This window comes from Carassius carassius, chromosome 8 (assembly GCF_963082965.1).
Source record: "Carassius carassius chromosome 8, fCarCar2.1, whole genome shotgun sequence".
NCBI classification, from domain to species: domain Eukaryota; kingdom Metazoa; phylum Chordata; class Actinopteri; order Cypriniformes; family Cyprinidae; genus Carassius; species Carassius carassius.
The window spans coordinates 23,675,300-23,694,314 of NC_081762.1; the positions used below are offsets into that span (position 1 = coordinate 23,675,300).

A 19,015-nucleotide genomic window follows, 5' to 3' on the forward strand; every position below is an offset into this window, starting at 1 on the left:
TCGGTCACAAACAAGTCCAAACAAACAAAACAAGCACCTGAAGTTATTAAGAAAATGGCTGCAATTATCATTATCTCACACACCCATAATGTGGGAGTAAAAGGTCAAAAGGCCAATAGCTCACAGACTGAAGGGTCATCCAGGGTCATATATGGGGGTGGGAACCACTGGGGTTCCACCATTTTTTTCCTACCTTTAGATGCTCTGCAAAACAGGAAACTAACGACGCTATAATCTTTTTCTTTAAGAGTTTCATGCTCCCCCGAATGAGTCCCTGCTTCAGGCTTTCCCCACAATGAGGCTTACTGAGTGCCCCAGGGATTTCTGGGTAGGGAGTAGCCCAACAACAGCTCCCTCACTGGCGTCAGGGGTGCACAAACCAGATTTTTGATGGCAATCATGCATCGTCTGTCATGCCTTCTCCCCTCAGCTTCATTCTCCAGAGCCAAATCTAAATCTGTCATCTCCCAGAGAGAAAGGAAATAAAAAACAGACCTTTCCCAATCCCCAATTATGTGTGCTCTCATATTCACAGGCTGACACAGACCATAATTAAAGGTGAAGGCATCCATTACAATTGTCATTTTTAATTCAAGCACAGACGTAATTACAACTGAAGTGTTCTACTCTGGATGCTCTTCTTTTGTCCTGTTTTATAAAGCCAAAGTGATTCAAACTGAAGCTCAAGAAGAACCAATCAAAATCTATCTGAGAAGCAGCCCTTGCTCCGATTGGACGTCTGGTTGCCGTGCGGAATGTTTTGATCAGACACATGGTTAGAGGGAGTGAGGAAGCTTCCCTAAAGAGATTTGTGTTTACCCACAAATAAAAACTCAGCATCATGTCGTTCCAAGCCTGTATGACTTTTTCTTCCTTGGAACAAAAGTTGAGAGCTTTGAAAAACTTTCCCGCACTTTTCCACAGGCTACAATTAAAAAATAATAAAGTGAGAAATAAGTGTGCTTAACTGTACTGTGTACTTGTAATGTACTTAAAATCGTAAGAACTTGCATATAATACAGATGAAATAAAAGGCCACTTAAAGAGACTACACTTTCTCAACTGTTTCTTAACACATTTAAGCACACTTTTAAAAGTGTTATTAAAAAAAAATAATAAATACATTTTAAATAATTGTTTTCATGTTTTTTAAGCTTTAAAGTACACTTAAACTGATGTTTACTAACATAGTAAAGCACATGGAAATTTCTTGATGATTCAAATTGTGTTATTAAATTTTTCTTTCTATATGTGTGTATATATACACACACACACACATCCATCCATATATACAGGTTTGAAACGACATGAGGGCAAGTCAATTATGAGAAAAACTTGTATTTTTAGGTGATTCACATTCCCCTAATTAATATATGTATGTGTCTCCCAGGTTGAGATCTTGACCCAGGGGTGTCAGGGCTCCTGTCAGGTTAACAGGTTTTCCAGCAGGTCAAGGTTTGTGGCAGTTGAGAGAAGGGATGTTAGACAGTTAACAGCCCCCATGCCTCACACTACAATATATCCCCTCCATGTGATGGCATATGGCAGTATGGAGTGCACTAGATAGCGGCGAGTGAGAAGAAAAAGAGGGGACATTAAAAACATTGTCTCTGGGCTGCGACGGCAGCAAGAATGCGTGGGGATTATGGATTATATCTCCTCTAATTTACATTCCTGAATGTCTGCAAATCCATTAACCCAGTTTGCCCTATGCTTGAGGAGTCGCCGGGAAAATTTAATCAGCCTGCTGCCCCACCACCAAGCCGCACACGTCAGCGCGCTTAATTGAATTTAAATCAGCTATCTTTGTTCTTTCATAGCGCACAGCGGCGGTACAACAGCTTCACGCTGACACACGTGGCCGTGGTTTGAATGCGGCTGCTGTGGCCTGAGAGACATAAATAAGTCTTTAGGACAGTCAATGATATCGAAGAGACAATGGAATTGAACTAAATGCTCATGAGGACATTCAAAGGCACATAAAAATGCAGTTACAGCTGCCTGTTATGCAACATGGGCAATAGAAAATGTTATTCATTTACCCATATCTCCCCACCTACTCGAGTTCACATCATGAGGAGTGCATGTGCCAGGGTTTCAGCATGTTTAAGGAAACAGTTTAATAATACTTTATAATAGGGATGGGCGATATATCACATGCGATTGTCACGTGCATTTCATCAGTAAAGCCAGTTTCCGCTAAATCGTCATCACCTGATTCATCTGCGATAATGAACATGATATTACGTAGCTTGTCAGTGATCTACGATTCTGTCTATTAAATGGCGCTCCATTTGAAAGCAGGTGATGACGATTTAGCCGTAATCAGGGAACTGGCATTACTGACGAAATGTGCATGCGATATATCGCCCATCCCTACTTTATAATAGTAGTTATACATACATTAAAAAAAAATAATAATAATAAAAAACATTTTTCAAGAAAAAATAAAAATAATAAATAATATAATAGTATTCATTTATTCATTCATATTTGATGGAATAAAAATATATTTAATAAATATGTATGTCTGCCAGTATACAAATCCTTATTGATGGGAAGTAATCTGTGGAGGAGAATTACAATAAGAAATGTCTACTTATTTTATTAAGACCTAAAAAATTATTTTTAAGGCCATTAAGGCTACTAATGTTAAGACTTTATATACTATTAAAGATACTGAGGACTTCATCTGCACAGATGTCTAGATTGTTTTAAATCTTTTTTTTTGTAGTATAACTCACAAAGACTGCATGAATACACACACACACACACACACACAAGGAACTGCTTTGTGCATGCTTTAAACACTCATCAGGATTTAAAGTGGCATGTAGCATAAATACAGAAACGGCTTACGTCAGGGTGTAATTCCTGCATTGTGTCTGCAGTGCATTACTTTACATTGCATCAGAAGACACAATCTGGATGTAAAAAAACAACAACAACAAAAAAACATTTTAAAAACAAAAAACACTCCTAATTATGCTATTGATATCTCAAAAGACAGAACCCCAAAGATTACGTCTGTTGAAGACAGAAAACCTTTTCTTTTGAAGAAACCGTCAGAGATTTTACAACCTCGCATTAATCACAGCCTGCACTCTACTCAGCAGTCGCACACGGCTGTCCGGTTAAATACTTTCTCTGTGTCAGATAAGAGCTGCGTTTTGCTGGCAGTCAGCCATAACTGAGCTATTGTAGGACTGCCCATTTGACCCTGGCTATATTTACCCAGAATCCATTGATCTGTATTTACCCATCCTCTCTACCTCCACCCCTGTGAAAGATCAACACTGTCTGCTCGTGACCGCCTCTCCTGATGGCTCGAACAGACATGCCAAAGTAAAGAGCCCTCTGGAAGATATTTAATGTCAGGGATTCTTTGAAGGATAAACCGACACATGGCATGATGACAACTCTCTACTTCTCATAATACCAGTGTATTGTAATGCCATTTGGTCAACTTTACGCTCCACACACACTACGGCTACATCCACACGAAGCCAGAGCTTTCACTATCTCTCTTTTTTCCCCTCTCGTCTCAAGAAATATCTGCGTCAAGACGAAACCACAAAACCAACACAAAACGATGTAATATACATGCCAGACCAGTGTGTGGCGCTGTAATTCTGCCACAGAGAAACACTAAAAATGGAGAAGAAGACTTGGACTATGTGTATAAACCTTGCGTGCGTTATACAAACGAACATGGAACAATACATTTATTAATCAGTGTTAATGTTAGTTAATAAAAGACAATCGTTCAGTGTTTGTTCATGTTTTTGTTGCTGTTATGTGACGTAACAATGTCAGATTAGGGCACTGGAGTGGAGTGGAATATTTGGAGTATATTTAAAGATGGGTACTTTTACTCTTACTTGAATAATTTCTTTGGGAAAAATATGTACTTTTCCTTCGTTACTGTGGGCCATGCTGCTCTCGTTACTTTATTTTAATGCAATAAATGTTATAAATGCTTCAGTTTGATCCAAACGCCCCGTCTACTTTTCTCTGGGCAATGAGCGATGCCCATTCGCGAATGATTCATTCTTTTGTGTCCATTTTGTTTAAAGGCTTGTTCAAACCAGTTGGCTAACCATTGAATTGGTTCGTGAATCAGTTTGAATGATTCGTTCAGGATCCTGCCGTGCGTGCTGCGCGTTTGAAACGGTTTACTCAGAGTTGCAACGTTTAAGAACAGAAAGAGCGTTGTGTGGCTGGATCTGCACTGAATTGAAAGCAAGTCTGCAAAGGCTATTATTTGTTTGCGATGAAGATCTGTATTGGATGAACACCACGTGCGCTTTCTACGGTTCAACAGGTATAACTTGGGCTACATTCGATAACAGTACACGATACCACTATGACATTAGTTTGTTGTACGTGTAACTTATAACAGAGGAGAACCAAGTTGAATGCAGCTTCCAAAAGACAAAAAATAGCCGATTAATATTTTCTATATTTGATACAATCACACCGGTGTGAGAACTCATAGTGAGAACTCAGAGTCATATCATTAGCTGCTAAATTCAGATCTTCAGTTCGCTGACGCAAACGCGTTTTTACAGCAGTGCGCATTATAACCAATCACACAAAATGATCTTTGATAATGTAAATGTTATTTGCTCTCTTTCTGAACAATGAAGATTAGTAGCAGTTTTTATATCACATTGACTTTCAATGATAAATTCACATTTAATATAAAGTAAGTCATATTAAAAATATGTTATGGCATGACACCTATATTAAGTAAACAGACAGGTTTTTATAATAAATTACATAATTAGGCTATTTTGACCATCGGATATTATAATTATTAACAATTTATGAAAAGTGAGAATCCAGATATTTCATTATATAGTTCATGCTTCTGGGAATGTTTCTAATAAAAATGAAAAATAAAAATAAATAATAATAATGCTTAATAATAATTTGCCAATATGCTGTGGCTGCTGTGTCACATGACGACCCCCCTATGCCTAGACACAATTAATAATGATATTTCCACAATATTTACGCTTGCAGAAATATACATTTGTTTACATTTTGCAGAACAGATGAAAGAAGGTCCGTCAATGTGCATTTGGTTCGTTATGTTCAGATGTTCAGTAACTTAGCGGTTATGTTAGGAGTTTTCACTCTTCTTGTGTCAGAGGTTATTTATACATATATAATACATACTTATATAATTTATTTCGTGATGCAAATCAGAATTTTCATCAGCTGTTACTCCAGTTTTCGGAGTTATGATCCTTCAAAATATAAATCTGATATATTGATTTATTACCAGTGCTGGAAACCGTTTTGCTGTTTAATATTTTTTTGGAACCTGTGAGATTGTTTTTAGGATTATTTGATGAATAGAAAGATAAAAAAGAACACCACTGATAGTAAATCAACATATTGGAATGATTTCTGAAGGATTATGTGACATTGAAGACTGGAGTAAAGGCTGATGAAATATATATATATATATATATATATACACACACACACACACACACACACACATAACATACATTTTATCTATATATCTTAATAAAAATAGGCTCAGTATATATGACCCAAAGTAACTAGTTACTAACTACTTGAGTAGATTTTTTATCCGATACTTTTTTACTCTTACTCAAGTAACTATTCAGACTAGTACTTTTACTATTACTTGAGTAAATATTTCTATAAGTACTTTTACTTTTACTTGAGTACAGTTTTTGGGTACTCTACCCACCTCTGGGTGCAGCCCATCGTCTAATTGCCGCTGTGGAAAAAACAGCTAGGAGAGTTATTGAGAGTTGAGGCTGATACGTAATACCCTTGACATGTGGCTTTGGCCTCTCCCTGACCTCAAACACCAGGCCAAGTCAAGTTAAGGCCAAGTCAGAGAAGCCCTGAGCTGACCCGATCACGTACACGCATCTGATACAACTAGTTAATGTTTCATACGATACCGTCACTCACACAATCACATGATAAAGACTACTTTTATAGAAAGCAGTGGCTATAAATTGTGGCTAATGGACATCTTGTTTTTGGAAAGCATGTTACAGGACATTTCTGGGCTGCTATACTGAAATCCTGGGGAGGAAGGAAAGTTTATACTGAAATGAGGCAGTCTAAACTGTCTCCCGCAAGGTTTAAGTATTATGTTGTAAAAACTCTGGCCAACGAATAAATTCAAGGTCCAGCAAGCTTTCATTTTCAGGTTTTTGAACGGTACTAACGGAACACTCTGCTTCCACTTTTCCGACCTTTTACACATCTCAGGACGTGCATGAAATGGGATAGAAAGCTTTCTGTTTTGACCATTAAGTTGAAAAACTGCAAGCTACACTTATGATCCTAGTAAATGAATTTAAAGAGTCAAATATAGCTTAATGTACAATAAAAAAGGGCCTCACATTAACTTTACAGAGAGCTAACTAAAAGCAGACAGAACTGAAATATATTGAAAATCTTGCTTTTTTTTGTGTCCTTATTTGGGAGGTAAATCCACAGAACGGGACTGTGGTAAATGTCTAGAACCAAGTTCCATTCATTAATCAATTTAAAGGCAGACAGGTAAAAGTGTTTTCACTTCATAAAACCCTCAATATATTGTCAAGAGCCACTTTCTATTGCCTGATATGCTTTGATATTTTTTTCTACTCTCAAAGTGACAGTACCATTGAGGACCATGGTTTTAACTTAAAATTAAAACAGCTCTACTGAAGAAAAACGTCCACTGCATTTGGATGACCTAAGAGTGAGTAAAATTCACAAATTTTATCTCAGTTAAATTCTTGTGGTTTCTTATCTCAATTAAATTCTTGTGGTTTCCTATCATTAACTGGCAATATGGCTCCAATCTACCCTGAAGATTATAGTTTTACCTGTTCTGTGGTTAAATATTTGAACTTCACTCAATAGAAACACTGTTTACTGACCTTGGAACTAGGAGGCCCCCATAAATCCCATGTGAAAGCCATTCCCTGGTTCACGAGAAGTGGGTGTGTTTGTTGAAGTGTGTGTCCGTGACACTTCAGACAGATAACACCTCCATTATTCAACATGAAACGGCTGGTGTGATACCTCATAACTTTGAAAGTCAATGTTTGTGCAGCAAGTGCACTGGTGTTTAGGTGCCATGAAGGCCTCCTACACCTCTGCCATGACGCCAGACACTGCACGTTGGAACCGGAAAATTGCCGGAACATTGCCAGGTCACCTTCTGTGTGAAAGCAAACACGTCCCGGGATTGATTCCGGGACTGATCCCGGAATCAACATGAAATGGCTGGTGTCGGGGACCTAGTAACATTGCCGGGTTCAATCCCGGATCAAACGCTTTGTGAACAAAAGCCAGATCTAATGCCGTGTCGTAGTGATGACGCACATTATTGCGTGACTTTTTTACCAGGTGTTTTGAAGGAAGATCAACATTTGCGACGAACAAATGTGCAAACTGTAATGAAGCAAGAGATCAGTTAGTGCCTCACTTTTTGCGCTGAAGCTGAGATCGTTCACTAGCTTAACTGAAAGTTAAAGTGCCTAGCGTTTTCGAATCGTACATTACACATCACGCCCTGATGTCTCATGTCTTTACAGGATCTTTACGGGTTGTGTGTGAAAGCACGCACATATTCCGGGTAATCATTGGCAGTGTGAAAGTGCAAAATCTAGTGACCCGGAAAACAATTGCAGAGACACATTACTCGTGTATTTGCCGGAATCGCAGTGTGAAAGGGCCTCAGGTAAGCAGGACAGAGGTGTCGGGCCAAGGCTGTATGAAATGTTATTACAAAGATAAAAATGTGATTTGTTAAAAAAACTAAATCTGAAGCTCACAAAGAAAAAAAAACCCTGAAAAGCTACAAATGTGCACCACAAAAAGAATGAATGAGCCTAAATGACAGTCTAAATAGCCTAAAAAATAACTCCTGAATATTTTCCAATTAGTCGTGCTGTAAACTTGGCAGATTAATTGGCTAGTTGTTTCTCTGAGTGGACCCAGTCATGTTGCTGGACACCCTATAATGATGGTAGTAGTTACAATTTACTGCTAAATGTAGTGGCAATCTCACCTTTATAGCACACTTAGTGGCCCACAAGGACTGCGATGTGGAGTGTTAATCTCCAACTTTGATTGTATTATTTTGTAATACATGGTCCAATTTCTAAGGAAGCATCGTAGTCAGTACATATCGAGTTGCTATGTTAGAAGAGATGGCTAAAATTGTCTTGAAACAAGAGCAAAAGATGAATACACCATTCAAACCAAGTAAATTTAAAAACCAAAATAAAACAGTGGTAAAAAAATATGGATGGTAAGACGCTGAAAAATGAAGCAATACCTCGAAGGCATATGAATGTGAGGAAGTCTTCTGTCTTAGGCTTGCGTCTGGAGAGGAACGTGATATGTGTGAGCGGCGTGGGCAGAGAGGGGTCAGCCATCTTCACCGGCGTGTTGCTGGGAGAGTTGGGTTGAGACTGAGCAAACTTCCTCTGTGCATGCAGTCTGGGCCTAAGAAAGAAACAAAAAGAATGGAAACAATAGATTTTAAATACACTTGCGTTCTATCATATAATGGAGAGTTTATGGACACATTAGAAAAACTTTTCTTCTGAAAATCCCCACTTGGCACTGGGACTCCGATAACGCTGCCCAGAGCAATAACTTCATCTTAACACATTTGCTCTTGTGATGGTAAAACTCCACTCGGGGCTTTGCTGTTGCCATGACTAATTCAGTCGATCTGGAACCCATTCAAACACGTTTTTAGTCTGATTAGCACACAAAAGCTGCTACTTTAGATAGTTATCCAAATGTTGATAACTGGGTTAAGGACTGGAACAATATAGGATAAAAATCCATTCAAAGGTATTCACACACGTTTAGGCTTCCTGAACTTCAGAAATATGGTGAAAATGGGTGAAATATGGAAAGGTGGCCTTTGAGATTTTACTGTTGGCTTTTTTTTAATCTTTCATTAAAAAAAATAACAGTTTACAAGTAGGGACACAGCTATAAAACCGGAATATTTTTGTAATGAACCCCTTCTTGTCTGTCAGCCTGTTTCCACCATGGAATAAACGAATAAAGGTAATTGTGACATTTTATCTCACAATTCTGAAATTCTCTCATAGTTCAGAGAAAATAAGAGAATTATGAGATCTAAAGTCAGAATATTGAGATTCTGAGTCAGGATTGTGAGATGACCCAATTAATTCTGTGAATTCAGTATTTTTTTTTATATCTTTTTTTATATCCGAGTTTATATCTCACAATTCTATGTAATAATAAATTTCACAATTCTGACTTTATGATAATTTGCAAATCACATCTCATAATTTTTACACTTTCTTTTCGTCAGAATTGTGATATTAGGAGGAAATGGGTGTCCATAGTCAGGATGTAGTAGTAACATTAAAGTAAATAATCTAACAGTTTTTTAAGTTCAGTAAGTTATCATGTAATAATTCTAATAAAATAATGAAAATCGACTGAAGTTTGTGTTACGGACACTGTAGTGTTCATCTCTGATTCTAGAAACAATTCTATTTTTGTCATAGATCTCAAGAATCAGTTCAGACAGTCTTCTGTGAGTAAGTGACTTGACAAAACGACACTAACGGACACTTGCGTGATTGTTGTCTAACTATTCCTCTAAATGCTGATTCACGTCAAGGCTTTGAAATGTAATTAAGTTCTCCATTACGCTCTGTGAAGACTTCAGCAGAAGCTGATGACTGATAAATAGTACTAAGGATAAATCAAACTGCCAACTTTCAAGGCCTCTCGCACTCACTCATCCAGCTTCTCTAACTCACTGACTCCACATTTCAGTTCAGCTCTCCCTGTGAAACAGCACAGAATACTAAAAACAGTGGAAAGTCGTACGTCTCAATTCCTCCTTCACCCTCCACATGCTGCCAGAGGAGGCACGCGTGCATGCACTTTCCATTTCAGCTACATTTCATCATTTTACCCACATGCACTCCCCTCAGTCCACGCCTGATGTTTGCTGCCAAATTTGTTCTCCCCACACAGAATTAAAGAAAATACGGGGGACGGGTAAAAGACAAACATCATTCACTCCTGTACAAATTAATCTCATTCAATCAGAGGACCGTGCCTGAGATAGCTTGCCAAGCCCCGGCAGCTTTGACGAATCCACAACGGCAACGCTAATCAATTCTCACCAGCGCTGTGTTCGGCAGACAGATTGTTTCTCTCTTTTTCTTTTCTAGTCTCTCATGGCTGTGACTGATGGCACTGTCACTATGCCACAAAAGAGAAGAAACTCTGCAACTTCTGTTCATGTCTATTTGGCATCAGTTGAAAATAGATATCCTGATTAACCTGAAATCTTACTGAAGCAATTCTGAAAAATACAAGTCTATATGTACTTTTTAAGACAGCCCTTTGGAAATGCCAAAGTCCCAAAGCCTAGGAAATCAAGCAATGACTAAAACAAAATCAAATTGTGATGGTGAAAGCTGAGGGGTCTGCCAATTAAATGTCCTGAAGTCTGGGAGTAGACAGAAAAGGGGGAGAAAAGTCAGACTGAAAGCCTCATAGAGTTGGATATAAACAAGAAAATACAATGAACTCTAGTTTATTTACAGGGAGAAAAAAAATTTAAGTGTACACAAGATTAAAACACACCATGTGTTGGGTTTCAAAAAGATGCATAACCACTCTCTAAACCGGCTTCATCTGTTCAAATGGGGTCTGCAGCTCCACACCCAAACACTGACTTTAATTAATGGAGATTACACAGGCAAAAATCATAACATTGGAGATCGCTGGAGGACTAGATGACAGCTGAGTGAGATTTCAGCCAACAAATCGTCAAAAAAACTAGACTAAAAAAAAGTGCTGTTAGATATTCAACAAAGCACTTACAAGTTGGCCAACTGCCCCATTACTTATTGATTCCTAAAGTGATCCAGGCAGAGGTGTAACCTCATTTAGATTGGTCCAGAAGAGAATTTGTACTCTGCAGGAGAAATAAAGAAAACAATCTTTTTCTTTTTTTAATTCTCGCAATGGTTGTCATAAGAAACCTAAATATTTTTAGGAGCTGAAAGCTGCAGGTTTAGAAGTATTAATGTGAGTAAACACCAGAGTAATTCTGATGCAGCTTTGCAAAACAAAAACACAAAAAGAAAAATGAAGGATGTCATGGTTCATCGAGTCAGTCTAGACTGCTCTGAATCTCAGAGAAGGCCTGCTTTTATTGGACAATTTATCCTATCTGTTCCTCATTACAGGGTATAACGGCCAACTGTTTAGCATGCAAGTATCTAGTGACAGAGATAGAGATGCATGCTGGGATAGCTGACATGAGCGTAATACCTACACACTATACAGAGGGCATTTTGCATTTTGTCTATTAACAAATCTACACAGTTTAAATACAGACCTAACATGATAAGCATGATAAGGGAGAAACACAATACAGTTAGTCTACGCAGGAATTCCTGGAAATTTTCCTGGGATATTGTTTGGATCATGCAAATATGCAAGTTCTTTGAAAAGAGAACGGTTATGATAACATCTGATGACTCTGATACTCTTAAAACTATACACATACAACCTAGTGAGTTCCCTAGACAGCTTTTAAAGGCATTGTCAGCATTTAACATGCAAAAGTTGTTCAAAAATGCTTGTTCCATTGTTCCAAGCAATGCTATTCTGCTTTCCAAGATATGTAATTTTGCCAAATTTGTAAGACAGAATCACATGCATCTTTTGAAAGACAATCACAGAAGGAATTGCACTGAGCTCAATAAGAACAAAAATAGATATTTCTTTAAATACTGAAAACTCTTGACAAAAATGGAGGCATCCCATTAAATCTGACTATTGTAGATTGTTCAAATTCTGCACCTTATGAAGGTACGTGATGTTTATGATTTTGCCTTAGAAGGTAGTTGCCTAAGTAGACAGTAGACAGCACATGAACTTGTTGGTTTTAGAGAGTTCCAGTGTTTTCAAGCTCTACATATTTTCCCAGGACTATCTGCCGGAGTTGTGGCTGTCCCCAATTATAACGTGTCTGTGCAAATTCATGATGCACTTCAAATAAAGCCAGCCTCCAAATGAACAGTTTCAATTTCAAGACTCTCCTGTCAACCAGGAAACAATGATATATTGAGCCTTCTGTATTTCTCAGAGAGAGGCAGTCTGTAAATTGCAACATGAGTGATGAAGGGTGGAGATGGGATCTAACCACATCCTCCAGACAGGATGGGTAAAGAGGGCCATGAGAATGACTGATCTGGGCATTCCGGTTCCTCTGGTCTTACCCTTCCTCAGCGGGCGAGAAACACTGCAACACAATAGCCCCATGGAGCTTCCCAGCCTGTGGGGTCCTTAATGGGACAGATATGGGTTCTCTTACAATGCTAGTCTTTTAACAAGAGGCTCATGCATAATTTACAGCTGATAAAAACCACAACGGGGTAAGGTCACTCCAGGAACTAGGGCTCTGATCCTATTACCATTTAGCTCGTGGTGAAAACCCATGATGAAGAGTTGTGACTGAGGTCTAAAGGGTAATGGAAGGGTAAGGAAGTTTAAAGGGTAATGGGTACATTTATGTTTAATCCCTCTTACTGTATAAACAGAAATGACTAGAAGACATCCAGGAATTAGAATATATCCGCCTCCAGTGTCAAAGTGCCATCCACCAAATCTACCTCTAGCTTCAATGTATCTTTCCCTCTAAATTCTTCCAGTGTGAGCCAGTGCTTTAAACGGGCAGGCTAATAGACTTGGACCTGTAACACCGAGATCAAAATCATGCTGCATTTCCACCATCGGGCCAGAAGCTCTGCTGCGATTCACTAAAACATGTGGAAAGGTAAAGGGACCTTTGCCCCTCTGGAACAACAGCACACAGCACACCACAGCACTGCGAAAGCAATCCAAAAGCGTAAAGAGGGGACCAGTTTCCAGGTGCTCCCGCAGCACCCCGAGGCCTTACATTAAGCAGTCCGCGCAGCGCCAAATCATCCGGAACAAGCCTAAACACACTATCAACTATGGTGGACATTGCATTGCTATTGATGTTCATGGCTTTAAGAAACTACATTGGTATCCAAAAACGGAGAATCCAACGTGTTTGTGTTTATCTGCTATTTCAAATATGGTGGTCAAAAGCTTCCCCCCGAACCCAGTCCTAGCCCCTGGCTCAAGTGGTTCTTCCTTCTAGCCTAGCAATTTTTTGGTGCTACAAACCACTTTTCCTGGTTAGAAGCTGGTGCTTTGGGAGTCGAAAGACAAAGAACCGGGTTGAAACTAGGCTCTGGCTCCGAAACAGCACTTGAACTGCCTTGGTGGAAAAGGGGTACTGGAGACTCGGTATCCTACAGAGTTGACCTCCAATCCTAATCAAACACACTTGAATCAGCTAACCAATGTCTCGTGGTTTTCTTGAAGTAGGTTGGAAATAAACTTTGCAGGACAGTGGGTCTCCAGGAGCAGGGTTGAAGACCTAACGTCTACGGTTTTAGTCCTCAAGTTTTTATTGCATCTGCATTCAAATGATGCCTCCAGCGTCAAAGTAGTAAAAAAACAGTATCTGCCTCCAGTTTCAATACATCTGCCTCCAGTTTCTCTCCTCCCCCTGTGTGTACAAAGAAGATACAGGTACAAAGAAGAGGTCAGAGTAAAGCAGACCTCCTGTAGATCAGCCCAGCTGTGGAAAAGAGCCAGAGAGAAGTGAAGTGAAAAAGTGAATGGGCAGTCAAGTGAAACAATAAAAAGGGGAAAAAAAGTGAGGGGCAAGCACCTGCTGGAAGCACGGAGGGAAGTATTATGGCAGGATGGTCTAAAGGTCTAATATCATGGTCACATGCACGAACACACATGGTTACTGGTTTAGATTACATGCAATTACATAACATGCAAATAATTAAGCATTAACATGCTTTGAGAAGATGTCCCAAGTGTCCTCCACTTGATCTGCCTCCAATCACAGGAGGCAGTCCCAAATTCCAACATGAAGCAGGCCCATCTGCATCAACAGTAGAATATTAAACACAAGCCTCATTCTGAGTGGCCAGTTGTGTTCTCTGATCTCTGTTGGTGTAGTTTGATCTCTCTCCACAGTCCTGAATGCACAGCATGAAGATAAAGTAAAATAGGTACTGCATGCACTCTGTGAGTCCGGTATGTTCAACTGTTTTTAAGTCTGAAGCATATCTAGAAGAACACCAAATCATGACGAACTGGAGGAGTTGGAAGGCTTCCACAAACAAAAGCACATTGGCGGCACCAGGGGTAGAAGGGACAACCCCTCCGGTGTCAGCACCTTCCCCCTAGATCCCGGAGCATCAAAGCATTCCACAGCGGCTGGAGTCACTCCTAATCTCAACAGCAGGCTCTGGCTCTCTCTGGATCAGATGAGTGGAGCAGGGGAGAAGCTCACAGGGAAGGAGAAAGAGATGAATGATTGCAGGAGGGAGATGGAAGGAGCCATGAAGAGAGGGCAGGCACTGATAGACCCCGGGGGCAGAGATGTTTGAGTTTTAATGGGGAAGAGAGGGGAGGAGTGGTATATGAAGCTCTTTGTGTGCAACACTGATTCACCGGGCCTGTTTCGGTCATGTGCATGTATTAACATGGAGGCAACTTTAAGATAACAGAATGAAAGCACAGCCCTCATGGATCCAACAAGGTGATCTATAGAAAAAAGGATGAACTGGATAACACAGTAAATAAAGGTATATTTTGATGCGTTGGAATGATAATTCAGACTTCCAATACATAGAAAGGCATTTTGACCATAATTTGGGCCTCATCTTAAGCCTAACTCAATTGACAAACTCTATAATCTTTAGATATTCTGAAAGCAACCAGACCATGATGTGACCAGATTGTGATGTCGATTAGGCATTCATAATGCTCAGCATATGCCATACTGCTTTGTGCTGTTTTTGTAATATGCCATCTATTTGACTTGCATTTTTTAGAGCTAAACAAGCTCTGTGGATTGACTGTGATTGCAAACATAGTTTACTTAGAATCTAATCATTCAAATCTGCCCAGTACACATCCCATCATCATTAAATCCTTCTTCCGTCATGTCCAGCTGCTCTGTGGTATATATGTTTCAAAAAAATAGCTTGGAGACACACACAAACACACAAAAAAGCCCATCAAAAAAATTAAACCACACACAAAGTGTAAATACTTGCAAGCCACTTATGGACAGAGCGCTGGATCTGAATGTGGTAATTCAATCAATCTGCTTGGTGAAAATCTTTGATAAATAGGAATGGCCCTTTTTCAGTCAAACATCTTTCATTCTCTCGCTGACTTGCTGTTTTTTTAGTACAAATGCTAACTCCCTTTCTCTTTTTTGCTCTCTGCTAAAGCTAAACAGCTCCAGATGGGCCACATGGTCCTGATAAACTCTCCCAGCAGCCTCTGCCAGTGCGGAGCAGCTGGCTCTGAGAGCGCAGTGAGGAGCCAACGGCACATGTGCCGAGCAGCCCACGGCAGCCAAGAGAGTGCAGGGGGATCCCTGATTCTGGGTCATCCATGAGTCCGCGTTAATAAACAGTGCTGAAATGATAATCGCTACAAAACGATGACAACGCAGAACCGCAAGACAAGGGTTGGGTTAGACGGTCAATAAAAATAGGGTAAATATTTGTGAATGGATTGTTATTTTCCATTATCTCTTTGTAATGATTGAGTAGAGTCAATTTGCAAAGCATTTCTAAATCACTCATCTGCAACAGTTTTATCTGAAAGCGGAAAACACTTGTGTTATAATGCATTGATAAAACTTACTTTTTAATTACTTAAAGGAGAATATGCTAACAGACAAACAGTTTTAACTAGATTTTTATTTGAGTGGTGATTTTTTTTATCTGTTTAATACAATTAGCCATCTAAATTAACTGATTCACTGAAATTAAACCAGTTATGATAAATATTATAATACAAGTTCTGTATTTATTTATTTATTTTTATAAAAATATATATATATTTAAGGTTTCTTATACTCACCAAGGCTGCATTCATTTGATCAAATATACTGTAAAGCACTAATATTGTAAAATATTACCATCCAAATATCTGTTTTCTATTTAAATACATTTTAAAACGCAATTTATTCCTGTGCTGGTAAAGCTGAATTTTCTCCATCATTACTCCAATCTTCAGTGTCACATCAGTGATCCTTCAGAAATCATTCAAATATGCTGATTGGTTGCTCAAGAAACATTTAGGCCTACCCTAAATGTCATTTCAAAGTCTTTCCAGTCATTTTTGATCAGTTTAATACATCCTTGCTGAAAAAGTATTTAATTTACTGTGACGAGTGGGGCGGGGCCGAGGGACATGGGAGCGAGGCCGGGGGAGTGATTGGAGATGAACTACACCTGTTCGTCCCACCGGTCTCGAGGCCCATGGAGGAGATGGAAGGATATAAAACTGGAGCGACGACAGTGAAGGACGAGAGAGGACCAGGCCTGGGCTTTTAGTTGTGTTTTGGTTTTTATTTTATGCGCACCAGTCGTCTGTGAGGGGCTGGTGCGCTGTTTTGTGTTTATTTTGTTATTAAAATGTTTTTGATTGTCCGCCGGTTCCCGCCTCCTTCTTCCGGATGAATATGAAGGTTGATATCGTTACATTTACTTTTTAAAATATCATGCTGACCCCAACTTTTGAAAGGTAGGGTAAATGTTTATTAAGTCTCAAATATTTCCACTGTTATTCCTCTGAATGAAAACATTGATCCGAGACACTGAGGTTCAGTAAAAAGACTAGTGAAAGATACTCTCTGACCCTGAGCTCAAGAATAAATGAGTGTGATTCTGACATCCTTCCCAGAGGAGCGCTCTATATCAGACATGCAGAATAAACTTTGGACCTGCAAACACACTCCAGCTAAATTCTTATTGCTTTTCTGCCTCAAGTTCTCCAAGTAATACCATGAATGATGGTTTGGTATTGGATTGACCTTTAACCTTGCACCCTACCACTCCGCCTTCAAATATCAGCTCATTAGTCAGGTGAGCCTGAAGACGTGGGATCACAGAGGTCACGAGGAGAAAAATACAAACCTGACCCCTCAGCAGTCACCTACAAATGCCACCGTTCATCAAAAAAACACAGCTATGACATTAACATGCACCTCAGGAGAATAACAATATGGATTTTTGCAACACAAAACTTAGCATCTAAACTCACTAGAGATTCAATAATAAAGGTAGACATCTTTAAGCCATCATGTTTTAGCTTAAGTGCACTGCATCACCACTAAACATCCAACCACTAAAAGCCTGATATCAGCTCTTCTCTCAGCATCACAATCACTTTACATTCATTTCTAAGATCATGGGGCTGGCAGTAGGAAACCTAAAGCAGCAATAAGCTGTGCTAAATTCTTCCCATTACTGCTCTCAGGAACTCCCAAACATGAGACAAACAAATGCTTTCTGATTGCCTAGTTTTAAGTTTTTTTAATGACTAAAATAACAACACTGCTAAAATTGAAATGAAAACAGAGTGCAATGAATTCCCTAGGCCTACAGTATATATATGTTATTATGAACAATTACTGTGCACACTTCAATCATACATTAAATATATAATTTTATATTAATAAAATCATAATTTCTTCTGTTCTACCTTAAATGTGTATTTTATGGTTTCAGGAGTATCTGTTCAACTCTGAACGTCACAGCATAGAAATTAAACTGACTGGAAACAATGTTTCACACTGATTTGTCTGGACGCATGCAGAGGCCAAATCAAATTTGAGTCAACATCATATTTCAGACTCTGAATAAAAGAGAGCAGAACTTGACCAATAACAGTAATGCATTCTGTCATTTAAACCTAGCTAAGTGTAATAACAGAAACTCCGGAATATTCATTTCAGCAATAAACTGTTTTCTATTTACAAGCCTATTTTAGAACTCCTGAGCTTTAAATGTGATCGTGAGTGTGTTTTCATGACTTATGGGGCTTTGGGAGGTATTTATAACTCACATTCACACTGGGAGGTGTTACTATAAAGTTCCTGCACGATGACAGCTTTCCAGAATTGCTGCTGGACAGATGCCGAAAGGACACAAGTCTGCAGACTTAATGCAGTCGCTAATGATTTAATTAAAGGAACCTGAAAGCGTTTTGTTACGTAATGGAAAGCGTGAGCTGCTGAGACTGTGGAAGGGGGAGAGAACAAGACAGAAAGAGATACCAGCACTCCTATAAAATCCCTGCCTAAATCCCATGTACCCACTTAAGATGTCTGTCACTCTTTATACAGGGCTGCAACTTAACCCAGCTGGTGTGGTTTAACAATAGAGCAGACGTGCTGCGCTCAGATAGGTGGTCTAGACTGGCACCGAGCCAGACGCTGAGGGCCCACGTCACCCTCCCCTCGGTTTTAACACATCCGTCTGCTGCTTATGCGTGATGTAACACTGATGCCCCCCAACGCTGTCAGTCACTGCTGGGCTTCATCATTGAGCACTGCTAAAACTCCTTACATCAAAAAGACGAAGAGGATATGGGGAGCTTTTCATACACAAAATCAGATTTCTGCTGGATCATCTCTAGTGTTGATCATGACTACTGGTGTAAAGGCTGATCCTGCTTTTTTCTCGCCTTGAGTCAACCGCAGTGCTTTTGGTGCCATTTAAAGTGATAGTTGGAGTGAAAATCCACTCATCCTCATGACTTTTCAAACCTGTACGACTTTCATTCTTCTTAGGATTATAAAGAAGAGATTTTGACACAGAAGTGGGGTTGGGTTGTTCATACAATGGAAATCAATGGTTTGCACCAAAACTGTTTGGTTTCCAGCATTCTTCAAAATATATTCATTTTTATTTCTACAGAAAGACCAATTTGGAACAACATGAGGGTGAATAAATAATCACAGTTGTCCTCTTTGAGTGGACTAATCCTTTAAGAATAGGTACATCTCAAATAAATTGTACCAGAATAGACCAACATGTAACAAATTTGTAGATATGGTTGAATTCAATCAGATCAAAATAAC

General features: G+C 39.3%; 1 protein-coding gene across 1 annotated transcript in view; it reads right to left on the bottom strand.

Moving 5' to 3' along the window:
* The window catches only part of jarid2b (jumonji and AT-rich interaction domain containing 2b), a 115,704-nt gene that overhangs the window by 21,568 nt on the left and 75,121 nt on the right, over window positions 1-19,015 (bottom strand). The window contains exon 4 of the mRNA XM_059556720.1: window positions 8,333-8,502. Within this exon, the coding sequence (XP_059412703.1) occupies window positions 8,333-8,502 (170 nt within the window). The remainder of the gene's footprint in view (window positions 1-8,332; window positions 8,503-19,015) is intronic.